Genomic DNA, 13831 nt, shown 5'->3' with positions numbered 1-13831 from the left:
GAAATCAGTAGAGCATTTTGGGAGACAGCTACAGGAACTGTAATACTGGCTAATGTAAAAAGAGCCCTACCTTAATTGCCACTTCCAGGTGTTCTATCAGTGAGTCAATACCAAAAAATCTGGCTTCTTCTAACACACCTATCAATAATAAAAACGATGTGACTTTTATAGATAACTACTCATTTTAATATTTATAAAATTCTTTGTTAAATCCTCACAACACAAGTGAAATTCAAGAAGCAGGCAATCAATATACAAGAAAAATAACTCACGTATAGAACATATATACAGAATATTTTTAAATATCTGTAACACAAAGTTTTCTAGTTTACATTCAGCAAAAGAAAAACATAGACAACTTATGAATTAGAACAAGACTTCTGTATTTCAAAATTTTCTGACAATCACTTTAAATAGGCCACAAGCAAAAACTCCTAATTTCACAAGTTCCTAAAATAATTGAAATAAATTTGATTGTGAATCTAATAATAAATGATTAGTTCACCTCATCTTAACACTTCAATGACTTCTTCAATGGAGCAGATCTGAATGGGTTTGTCACAATTATCTTTTACTTACTGAATCAGAAAATTATAGAAATGAATAAAAGTAAATTAGTTTCAAAATAAAAGTCAACAGAATGACTCAGAAACCTCTCTTAAGGAGAATCAATTTTTTAAAAAAAGATTTCTAAATGATAAAAGAGATTTTATGTATCATTTGCTCTTTTAACTTGGTAAAAAAAAATCTGCACATTCTCTAGGTGACTTGTAGTATGTATACTGTATTTTCTTACATCTGTTAAACACCTTCATCAAGGTATTTGGGAGGAAATTTGGAATCCATTTTCCTTCAAATGAAGACCTCAGTCATTTAGTTAGTGATAGAGTTTTTTCACTTGTTAAAAAAAAAATCCTAAGGACTCAGAAATTACAAAGAAAGTAAGAGACATAATTACTCTTCGAATAGTTCCAAGCTAATAAGGGTAACTATAGGTAGATAAGGGAAGCTCAGCAGTTATTGGGGAAGATTATGATCTTCTCAGGGAAAGCCCAATTCCACCTCTAATATTCCAGTTGCAAAACAAAGGTCATCTGATAAACAGTACACGGCTCAGGTAGCTGCTTTGGCACAACACTTTCCAGTCCACGCCAGAGTGGCCGCATCTCTGGATTCCTCATGAACGGGCAGCCATATTTCTTATCTGTCCCTGGTAGACAACCACCATAAAAAGGGGCTTCTAGTGGGCTTCACTCTCAGTGTGCCAAGATCTTCTGAGTCAATCAGAACCCCACAAGGAATGGAGTAAGGATTTTTTTTTCTACTTCTAGGTTCAGAACCAAACCTTAAAAACTTCCAGAAAAGCCTTATAAATACAAAAGGCACCTATGGGGGACAGTTGAGAAAAAGCAGCAATATTCAGCATATTTTCTGTCAGCACCAGTAGGAATTAGATTTGAATCCCAGTTCTGCCCCTCACTTTCTTTTTTGCCTTAGAGAAGCTACTTATTCTTTCTCTTAATTAAAGTTCCTGTTTAAATTTGTGAAATGGGAGTATTATCACTTTCTTCACAAAGTGGACATAAGTATTAAAAGAGATATGCATATATATTATCTGGTATAATGCCTGGCACTTGGTAGTTCCTCAATAAATGATCACCTTGATCATTATTAAATTGTATGTTTCCTGACATATAAGACCATTCTCTTTTTACTGTATCAAACTGGGGTTCAGAAAATTTATGTGAATGTCAAGGAAATAAATATTGAAATGCTAGAAAAGTTTTTAAGTTAGAGAATTGGATTGAAGTGAAATGTACCTACAAGGTAGGGAAAGATGACTTAAAGGAGAAAGAGTTGTGCCTGGGTGGCTCAGTCGGTTAAGTGTCTGCTTTAGGCTCAGGTCATGATTTTAGGGTCCTGGGATGGAGCCCTGTGTTGGGCTCCCTGCTCAGCAGGGAGTCTGCTTCTCCCTCCCTCTGTCCCTGCCCCTGCTCGTGCTCTCTCTCAAATAAATAAAATCTTAAAAAAAAAAAAAAATCAGAAAAAGAAGGTTTTGAAGACAAATGAAAGCAGAAAAGGAAGACATGATTCATTGGAAAAACTGGAGGTCATGAAAGGTAGAAAACAAATAATGAAAGGAAGCAAAAAATATATTCACTGATGAAAGCACAGATTAGGAAGAGTAAGAAATAAGGTCATTTAAGTAAATAGAGGGAAGGTAAATAAGTCAGTGTAGATTATTGTAAAGCATATAATTAGTTGGGGCAACCTGAAGATATTATAAAGAGTTTGGACAGATTTTGTACTAATTAGAAGTAGTAATGCTTTATAAAAATGAATCCAGTACAGAGCTCTGCTTGCTGAACAACTGAATAAATGAGAGCAATGGCCAAGAAACCTGAAAAAGGAACAAGCATAGCTTGGCAATGGCTGAAGTCTGGGACAGCATGGATATGAATTTCTGATGTTATTTCCTAGGCAGGGAGGATATGAAAGGCTATCAGTGACACTGAGAGAAATTAAACTGGGAAGCATCGAAGAGCCCACAGGATGCCTACAGTGAAGTTTAAATGTCCTCAGGAGAAAAGAGTGGCCACCAGAGTGTAAGCAGGAGTGATCTAGCTGCTGAAATGCAAAGGACTGTACAAGAGAGGACCACTGCTTATTTTTCTAATGATAATTTCTACAGAATGACTAAAATAAAAACACAGGGTTTTAAGCAACAGTTGGTAGGTAAAAAATAAGAAAGCAAAAAGAATTTGTAATGAATAGGTATGGAGCTAGATGAAAGGTCAAATAAGGTCATTTTTTGCAATGGGTAAGCTTTAAAGGCAATACAGACTTTAATACAGCAACAATAAAAGTTACGGAGTGTTATCTATTTTACTCCAGAGATTGTAAATTAGCCCCTTTGCCCCACCACCAGCCCTGGCTGATTCTGGTGTGTTTGGCATGTAGTATTTTCAAAATCAGAAGACTGCACATAAAATTTTAGATTCCCAACATTTCTTTAAAAATCAAAGCTCTGACACCCTATGTCCATACTGACCCACACGGCAACAATCTGTGGAAGCTCAGTAGGAACGTGCCCTCAAGATCGCCACGCCCCCCACCACTCATCAGGCCAGACCCATGCATCTACTGCTTTATAAGGGCCCTGGCTGACATCATCTCCATTATGTGAAAATCCTGTGATGTAGTCAGGGATGAGCATATTTATAATACTCAGTTTTCAAAGGAGACTCAGAGAGACTTTCCCCAAGTGAATCTTCTAGTAAGTTATAGAATTGAGATTCTATTCCAGTCTTATGATTGTGAAGTATAATTGCCCCGTTGATGAACCTACATTTCAACATGATGGGAAGGTCCATAACTTGAAGTCAAGTCATGGTCACAATTCAATTAAAAACAACAAAATCCCTTAAAGTCCCTTGTGATCAAATCTAAATCCATTTAGAATCTAAAATTAGAATTTATGGGTTAGACATATACCCATATACACAAAGAATATCTATCTGTGCCTACATCTAGTTCTATACCTATATATACTCACACATATATAAAAATTTAGTTTTAAAAGTAGAAGAGAGATACTTTCGCTTTATGAAAATATACTATGTTACTAAGCAAGTGAAAACAAAATAAAAAATTCTAACCTTACAAAAATGTGAGGAATCATATTAAAAACTCACCCAATAAATTAATGCCATCATTCACAATGAGCTGTCCGTGACGCAAGTAGTTCAAAATGGGTTCAAAGTACTCAGGACTCCGGTCAATTAAGAAAGCTCCTCTATGATCTTGCTTATTTCCCCAGACACCTGTGGCACCATTACAGCAAAGAGAACCCCCAAATAAACAAAAAACAAAGTTAAAATTTAGGAAGAAAAATTGTGTAATGTACTAGTAAGTTTTTACTCATGTAAAAATTATTGATATCATTAAGTACAGAAGGACAAGAGTTAAGTCAATACGGCTACAAACAGATCACACAAAATGCGAAAACGATGTGTTGCACTTACCTTTATCCTTAAACATGTGGGCCAGCATACTGTCAGGTTCTTTATTCACTAAAGTGCTCCTAAGAATTCAGGGAAAAAAATTGATTTCTCCATTTGTCTTTATAAACAAACATATTTAAGTCAAGAGTATACTCGATCCCAGCTGCTCTCTCAAAAAGATGCATGCTATAACCTGGTAGGAGTGATGCTGGGAAACAAAAACGTGCAATAAGTTGCCATTTGTCAAAATCCCTTCTAATCTGGCATTTCCTTTGATTCAAATCTTGTTTTAGGTTCCTTTAACGTAAACACTATTCTGTCCTTGTAGCAAGCTATTATATCACAATATTCTTGACCTAAATTTACACCATTCTTATCCCTTTAATATAAAAAGTTGTAGTCGCTACAAATTTCAATATTGTTTTTACTTGTGTTGCATGTTTATTACCTGACATCTAAAAAACCTGTTCTAAAACCCTAAAATACCTGATACCTAAAAAGCATGTTCATGCCTCTTGGGCTTTCTTTGGAATGACTTGTCATTTTTCTACTCTTTAAAAAAACTTTCTAAAAAACGGTTTAAGATCACATGGTACTGGAGTCTCTTCTAAGGCAATCAGCAAAACTGAAGGAAAGAACAAATACTACATAGTGTCCTCCAACACACACCTGTGCACACATTCACATGCACCTACCGTGTAGTTGTAAAGTACCGCCCTCCAACATTTAAGGTTAGCCAGTCTGTGTGAGATCCTGACAACCCTTCAGGTAGTTTAGAATCTGTCTGAGGATCTAGAAATGACATGCAGAAAATAATAAAAAAGTTAAGATTGGGTTAATGGGGAAGATGGCAATAAGCTTCATTTTTTACACTAAAAACACACATAAAAGCATACCAGAGCTACTAGAGACCCATCGATAGCATTTAAGACAAAACTGATAAGGTATTCCCACAGATACAAGAGCACCATGGTAATAGCATCTTTGAAGGAAGAAGCTGACAGAAACAACAGGGTATGTGATAAACCTAAGAATTCCAAAGTAATCCATACTCACTTCAAAGCTCAGTAAGTCTACTTGAGTACAGCAGACTGAAAGTGAAAGGGATATGTCCAGTCCATGGGTGGGTGATGCAAATAGTTTGCAGTAAGATCTGAGGGGGCTGGAAATGAACCTCAAAACCCACCAGCCACAACTCCCTTCTAGGACAAAGCCCAATACAAAGGATAAGATGTTGGAAAAAGAATTCAAGTTGAACAGAACAAAGACAACAAAGACAAAAGAGAAAGCAGTCCAGATAAAAGTTAAAAAGGTCTAACACAACCAGAACATATCAGAAAGCGACTTCCATATTTTTTAACACTTCACACAAACAACAGAAAAGGGGGCTTCAGAGCCATGAAATTAGAAAACCTTTCCTAAGTCAACTCTACCTTCTCAAGTTAAAGAAACCAATTTCACGTTAAATGGGCAACAGAAAATCCTATACAAAAATTTTAAAAAAATGAGAATAACATCCCAATAAACAATGAAAATGTACCAGAAATGCCCACAAAATAAAAACTATAATCAAAAATTCCAAAACATGCTAATACAAAGTATGAAAAGAATAACGTAACTCAGAATTACAAAATTCACAAATGAGGTGAGAGAACTCAGGAGAGAATTAGAACTACAATGAAAACCCAATTCAGAAATGAAGATTAAACTAGAAGAAACACAGGAGAGAATAAACAGGTAATACCTTAAGGGAAAGAAAAGAAAAAAAAGAGGAAAGCTTTATAAATCAATAAGAAATGAAGGAAGAGATGAAAAGGATTTCAGAGACTTCCAATATAGAAGGCAGGTGTAGGAGATCCAACATACGAACAATAGGAGTACTGACAGCAGAAAATTAAAGCAAGGAGACAAAATAAATGCATGATTTAAAGTTCAAGAAAACCTTCCTGAAACTAAAAGAAGATTTGAAAGTACATATTGACAGGGTCCACCATATATCAGACAGTGAGAATCAGCTCAGAACACTAAGAGTATACTAAAAGTACTGATTTTTTTAAAGAAAGAGAATAATCCTTTGAGTGACCTAGGAAAAATAATCATTATGAATGATCAGATTTTTTTTTTAAAGATTTTATTTATTTATTTGACAGAGATAGAGACAGCCAGCGAGAGAGGGAACACAAGCAGGGGGAGTGGGAGAGGAAGAAGCAGGCTCATAGCGGAGGAGCCTGATGTGGGGCTCGATCCCATAACGCCGGGATCCCGCCCTGAGCCAAAGGCAGACGCTTAACCGCTGTGCCACCCAGGTGCCCCGAATGATCAGATTTTTTGGACATGAACATTTTATGCCAGAATAAGATGGAGCACAACATATTTAAGATATTTAAAGAAAGAAAATGTGAACCAAGGTTGTTTTTTTTTTTTTACAGCTTGAGGAGTAACTGATACATAATAAACCATACATCATTAAAGTCTTCAATTTGTTGTTTTGACATATGATTTTATATCCAGTCAAATTGATTTTCAAGTATAGAAGACATGTGAGATGTCAGAGAACACTGTTCTTCTCAGAATTTCTTTGTAAAGAATCTACTATAGAACAAGTTTCTATACAACCCCTAGAGGCATCAACATAAGGATTGGAGGTGAGCATTAAATACATTTCAAAGAATAAAGCTAGTGACAGTTTTAAGAGAGAATATAGTATATAATGACTATGTAAGCTGATAATGTAGAAACAATACAATTATTTTTTACATAAGGAAAGAAAGGAATGAGCCTATGCAAAAAAAAATGTTTAACTGTCTTCAGCAGTCATATTGGTACTGAAAGTATTGGAAATGTTACTAACACTTTTATGTGTGTTTTGTGTGGGATGAAATGAGTACTTATGTGACATATTTCTAACATTCCCTATGTCCCTGAAAATCAGAATTACTGATATGGAAGAAAGGAGACATAGGTGTAAGACAGAAAAAGCTAAATAAAAATCTTATAATCCTGATTATAAACCAAAGTAGGAATATGAACCCAGGAGATATTTTATCTCTCTCTGTATAATGTCATATATTATATAAACCTTCATATCACATAATATATATTAACACATAAATTTCATCTCTAGCTAGCTATGTATTTTCAACTCTCTCCAGCAAAAAGCCTAGTAAAAATCATGAACATAGTAGCAATGAGTCTGTCTAGCACCCAGACTGTGTTTTGAAATGACATTTCCTACTAAAAGAAATTGAGGCTTCTTGGAGAACATATCGATCTGGGTCTGGGACAGAAGTATAAGATGAATACCTTGTTATTCCAGATAGTAAGGAACCTATAAAAGACCAACGGAGTTGTAATAAAAGTAGTTGAAGAGGTTTCCATCAGCCAAACATAAAATAATGTAGGCATCAATAAAAGCAGAGCATGAAAACATACCAAATATTTTTAAACCCAAGAGTTCATAAGACAAAAACACGACTTGATTACTTTTGTTTGTATGTGTGCAATGAACCAATTAAGTGACCACTGCCTGCTAACTGCTTTGTTAAGCTAATGGATAAAAGCTGTGGAAAAATTTGTGCTCATTGTCTTAAGGTAGAGAATGTACTTACTTCTAAGTTGGCAACTGCTTGTGTGATGATCCTGAGAACTCCCTCCACTCACCAAATACAATTACTGTGATGGCTTACACAAATTATTAAATATTCAGGGTCAGATTGTATGGAGCTAACTATATCAAATACTCATTAAAGAACAGTGATGTTATCTAAGCCTTAGGCTCTTTCTCTTGAGATGCACAATTGTATAAGCTTTCTTTCAAATCAAAAGGTAGCATACATGTCCATCTGTGTGGCAAATCAAGTTATTTTGACTGATTTGATCTGACCACTGTGAACAACTGCCAAATGCTAACTTGTGCAAGCAGTACACACTCAAAAATCTATAACCTAACACTTACAGGAACTGCGACAATTACTATTGAGGAGAAAATATCAGAACAAAAGTCGTAATTTCCACAATCGAAATGACCTTATCATGTCATCTCTGATGAACCTGTGCACTTCCAGGGCATTTTAAAGGCATGTAAAACATGAGGTATCCATACTAAAATATGATAATTCAAATTAAAACTTGACTTCAACACACACACACCCAACTTAGAATCAAAAAAGGTATGAAGAGCTTGAATGCTGCCACGAGCTCCTTTTCAATATTAAGCTTAGTAAGTGCATGTAAAATATTTGCCATCTTTTTCATTTTGGCAGACAAAATTGGCTTGTAAGGAAGTCACTTACCAATAAATGGTTCTCCTTCACACACAAACAAAACATCATCATCCCTGGGGAAATCAAAATTTAAAAGCCACCATCAAAATCCAGAAATCACATTAATTATCAGTTGATTAGAGGACCTATACCTTAGAATTATGTAGAAGGCAGGTTTTGCTATCAATCTATATTGCAAAGAAGTTGACTAAGTTTCCAGGGCTTTGCTTAACTTCTTGACTTACGTCTTGACTCAAAGACTTAACGTCTTTGGATTTAAATTCAAATAAGGTCCTGCACATGGAAGAACTTTTAAAATGGCAAAAACAAAACAAAATCCACTATGTGAATTATGTGAATTCAGCTTTCTAATCAATTGAAGAACATACTCTCATGCTCAAGGAATATGATTAAAGCCATTGCCAACTCTTCTTTTTCTACTCTAATTCTGTAATCCTAAATAAATTATTGGGGTTTTCTTCTATATCATCAGCTGCTCTGCTCTTTGGAAAGGAAAATACATTTTTATGTTACATCTAGGAAGAATATAATTGCAAGTAGAACTCTGCTATAAAAACTCACTAACACCCACCACACCCCCAAAGGTAAAATGACTGCACACAATCCAAAATTCTAGATTATCAGTGTATCTTCTCCTCCCCTACCTCAACATAGCTCACCATTAGTGCAAATAAATGATCAGAGATTACACTGTGAGCCACAAATTCTTAATCAGGTAGATATTTCCTAGTTCAGAAGGCTTCAGTTCTGACTTTCTATGCTGTAGAAATTTTTATTTTCTATAAGGCATCACAGAAATACACTGAATGTTTCTTAGAGGCAGCATCTGGGTTAAGGAGAAATTTAGCTTGATGCAAATCACCTGAGACTCAATTATCTATCGAAACAGAAAGAAGCTGAGGGACAGATGCTGAAAAACTTAGAAATTCTAATTGATTTGGATTTTAAAGCTACAACTTTTAAGTCTATAATCTCTTCTACTTGCTCACTATGCCAATTAACTTTTTCAGACTAGTATGAACATTTGTTTTCTTCTCAAAAATCAACTACTAAACTGTGTGACCCAGGCAAGACACTGAACTTCTCAAATGGTTAGTTTCCTTTTATAAAATGAAGAGATTAGAAGTGATTACCTTCAAAAGCTGTATATTATGTTGAAAGGTCATTCTGACCTGAGTTTAAATGAAAACTAAACTTTGTATTAGTTTTGCAGTTCTGTATTAGCTATTTAATTTAGCGCATCATTATATTCATACCATCGGTTTAAAAAACCCCATGCCTTGCCAATTAAATGAGGTGACTTGGGCAGAGCCAATACAACGCAACCGGCACAGTCCGTACCTAGTGTCCTCTTCCTATTTTCTTTCTTAAGCCTCTTCTTGATCCAAAATTCTACGACCTTATGAGGGTGGAATGAGGTGAACTAACATTTGTTTTCAAGAGCTGAAAAATCTGCCTGGGATATTTAAAAAACAAAACCAAACCTCAACAAACAGAAAATCACTACTGTGGTGGATCACTGGTGAGTTAACCCTACCTAAAACTCTACCTTACTTAGCAAGTTTTTACCAAAGTAGGTCTTTGTAAGGTTTATAAAATTCAAAGCATTCTTAGGAAATGTACTGAACAATTAGCAGTTGCATATAAAATTAAAGAGATCAATCAGATTTCTAACATTAAAAAAACGCATGTCTTCAGAGTCAGAAGTTCTAGGCATCTGAATTTTGAAACACACCAAATGGATATTAGCCAAACCCAAATTATAAGCCGGTGGGAAAAGAGGTGGAAAAGATGTGGTGAAATTAACACCTGGAAAACACTTGGCAAATTGGTCATTTGACAAACTGATTTTTGGTGAACTGGCTTTGTGTAAATTAATCATTTAGCAAATTGGCCTGCTTCTCTGTGAGGACTATTTTTATTACAAGTAGAGAAGAATCAATATTTTAAATTTATCTTACAAAAACACATGTTCAGAGGCAATCAAGTCATGAGTTAATATATGTACATCAATTTTGTAATACCAAAATAAATTTTGACACCCCTCCCAAATTGCATGTCTTATTAGATCCATCTCTAATAACGAAGAAAAAAATTCCTTATAGCTATGTATGAAATATGCAGAAAGACTATCAGAATATTGGAATGTACTAAGGATTTTCTATCTTATAGAAGTCCAAATTATTTAAATTTTAAAGAGCAAATTTTAGGCAATCATTTGCCAAAATTCTGTAATCTTTCCAGTCATTAAACTACTGCTTAAGGGAAAGAGCAGAGCACCTAGATGCTGAGGGAACACTGTAGACAGCTTATAAGAAGGTGAAGGTTACCTGATCAAAGCAATATCATCGATCAGTCCACCTTTCCCATTATACACACTGGTGGCTTTTATGCCGAGTTTACTGCTGGCCACAGAAAGCAAATCAGATAAAGTTCCATATACAGCAACCACCTGTGAACACACCAGATTAATTTGGACAACTTATATAATGAATTTCATTACTTACAAATTAAAAACCACCATACTATAAACAGGACTAAAAACCGAACTGTCAAATAAAAGGAGATTTTGAGAGGTTCTTACATCTAATATTGCTGAAATCCAAAACTAGCCTGTGAACACACCAGATTAATTTGGACAACTTATATAATGAATTTCATTACTTACAAATTAAAAACCGCCATACTATAAACAGGACTAAAAACCAAACTGTCAAATAAAAGGAGATTTTGAGAGGTTCTTACATCTAATATTGCTGAAATCCAAAACTAGAGTGTAAGAAATCATCTCTGTGCAAAAATAATCTACAATCTTATGTATGGTAAATAACGCTCTAGTTCCGAAGAGAGACCCACCCCTGAATGTAGATTCTGACATTTTCTAGCTGTCCACATGAGACAAATTAACCTCTTTATGCTTCTGTTGCTTTAACCAGAAATGAATAAAAGTTATACCTACATCAGGTCACAAAGATGAAATGAGTTAATGCATGGTATGAGCTTAGCAAAAGTGCCTGAGACCTATTAAGTCTTTATAATGTTGCTTTTACGTTACTCCTTTGTTATAGGAATGGTTTATTTTAAAAATAGGAATGATTTACTGTTTATGATAACATTTACTACATCAACCACCACATGAAAGGTAACAACTTCCCACTTCATTTATTTAATTCTTCAGTAACGATTTATATTATAAAAGCCAGATTTTAGCTAAGATCCTAAATACAGCCAACAGCTGGGATACAGTGAATTGCTCTCTCCTGCTTTCCATCAGACACAGTCTGATAGATGCATAAGCAATGCAAATGCTTAGGTAGGGGGTTGAAAATCTCTCCATGTAGTAAGTTGTTTTTTGCTCCAGTATAATTTTAACTATGGGTTCTCAGTGGGTGAGTTGTATAGTTGTACCATTATCAGTTAGGATCTCTGAAAATTATGAATAAAATATAGATGAGGGGCTGAACATGAAGAACGAACAGCCAACCAACTTCCCGTGGGATATTGGATCAAAGTGCCATATGAAATAAGAAACAAGGCTGATCCTTTGTTTACCAGTGACTGGAGTTTAGTAGACCCTGAATTTTTAAATAAATGAAACAAATAGCAGGGTATGGAGGGAATTGTTCGCTGATAGGAAAGTGTGCACTCTTCATGGCAGAGTACTCAGATTTCAACTGTTTTCTCTTGGATCATAAGGATGAAAGGACAGATTAGTATTGCAAGCTGGGAAATTCTAGGGAAGGGCTGTAGGCAAGCACAATTTAAAGGGAAATAGGTGGATTAAAAGTCATACACAACCCAAGGGTCCTTAAACAGGTGAATGGATAAACAAAATGTGGTATATACACACAATGGAATATTATTCAGCTATCAAAAGGAATGAAATTCTGATACATGCTACAACATAGATGAATCTTGAAGCCATATGCTAAGTAAAATAAGCCAGACACATAGGGCAAATATTATGTGATCCCATTTATATGTCATACTTATAGGCAAATTCATAGAGGCAGAAAGTAGAATAAAGATTACCAGGGTGGTGGGTGAAATGGGAAGTCATTGCTAATGGGTAGTTTCTATGTGGTATGATAAAAAAGTTTTGGAAGTAGTGGTGAGGTTACATTGTGAATGTACTTAATGCCAATGAACTGTATGCTTAAAAATGGCTAAAGTGGTAACTTTTACGTTATGTATATCTTGCCATGGTAAAAAAAAAAATGGAAAACACTTGGCACAGTGTCTTGACAAAGCAGACATGCCATAAATAACTGAAACCTGAATAAAATGTGTCTCCTTTATTTCCTATCATTTTTTCACCTCTGTAACAGAGCCTGGAATTCTGTTACTGCAGATACATGATCCTGGGAGAAAAGAGAGAATACATAAGGCATACGTGCAGCAAACCCTCTAGTGCTAAGAGAGAGGGTGTGGAGAGAAAACAGAAAAGAATCAAAAGCATAGAAACACAAGAGATTGACCAAAGAAAATGCAAATCGACTTTTACAGGTAGAAACTGCCAGAGGAGGGTAAGAAAATCCTTTCCAACAACAGCATTCTTGTCATAGTTGCTATATGAATTTTCTAATTGACCTTTGCTTCTTATATATCTTTACACGGCTTTAGTTGGCCTGACATTAACCCCTCCTTGCCAGAACATCCACTTTCTCCCCCAGAATTTCTTTTCACTTCTCTCCCTCAACCAGCCATATCATAAAGTGGATGAAAATTTAATGTATCTATGTTATGCAACTGACACTCTCCTTTAAATGAAATAATCAAAAGGTCATCAATTAGAGAAAATAGTAGTGAAATTATTGCAAGCAATCTTACAGTTCTGTAAATTTGAAAATTGCCCTTAAGTTGGGCTACCATACTTGTTTTTCATTTGTAGGGCATTTTTGGCATTTTTTTATAAACTAGATCACTTTAGCTTTACTCTCTTGAGTGTACTAACAAATAAAATGGAATTATATTGCAAACATAATATTCAAAATCTTTCATACAAACCAATCAGAATATCTAATTTAAAAATATATACCAATATAAAAATGTGATAGGCTTGGAAAACATTTTAAGTTGATAAAGTCTCTAATAGACTGGCTCATGTACCTTTCTTTATGTAACAACTTTGTTGGGGAGAAAGCAGCAATGGAAATCTTGTATATCATAGATTAGAGCTTTAATTGTTATATACTAAGCTTATTTTAGTCCTCAGGCCAAGCATTTGTAAAATGATCATGGTAAGAATGGCTATTTGTTTTATGTATGGTATGCTCCCCAGGGTGGACCTGGAGTCCCCATGTTACTGGGATTACCCACTTTAATACACGAGGCACTATACTTAGCATGGAAGCATTCTACGGAGTAAATTGAGAAGTGTGTCTAGTTAAATTAATGACCACCATATTATGCTATTATTTAACTTAATCCTTTCTAAATTTCAGACTCCAAGACAAGTGAAGGCCATCTACCAACTGGGAAAGTAAATGTTATACTGTACCTAGGAGGACACACCAGTTCAGTAAGTTTTTATTTGCCTTTAAA

The 13831-nt window shown here is 35.0% G+C and overlaps 1 protein-coding gene across 1 annotated transcript in view; it reads right to left on the bottom strand.

The window, feature by feature from the left end:
* The window catches only part of KCTD9 (potassium channel tetramerization domain containing 9), a 35000-nt gene that overhangs the window by 15133 nt on the left and 6036 nt on the right, over positions 1-13831 (bottom strand). The window contains exons 2-7 of the mRNA XM_008702055.2: positions 10618-10739; positions 8297-8340; positions 4700-4796; positions 4026-4084; positions 3696-3824; positions 71-138 (exon numbers count right to left, since the gene is read on the bottom strand). Coding sequence (XP_008700277.1) covers positions 71-138; positions 3696-3824; positions 4026-4084; positions 4700-4796; positions 8297-8340; positions 10618-10739 — 519 coding nt within the window. The remainder of the gene's footprint in view (positions 1-70; positions 139-3695; positions 3825-4025; positions 4085-4699; positions 4797-8296; positions 8341-10617; positions 10740-13831) is intronic.

Source organism: Ursus maritimus, unplaced genomic scaffold (genome assembly GCF_017311325.1).
Source record: "Ursus maritimus isolate PB19 unplaced genomic scaffold, ASM1731132v1 scaffold_11, whole genome shotgun sequence".
NCBI lineage: Eukaryota > Metazoa > Chordata > Mammalia > Carnivora > Ursidae > Ursus > Ursus maritimus.
This window is presented reverse-complemented; position numbering and strand designations above follow the sequence as displayed.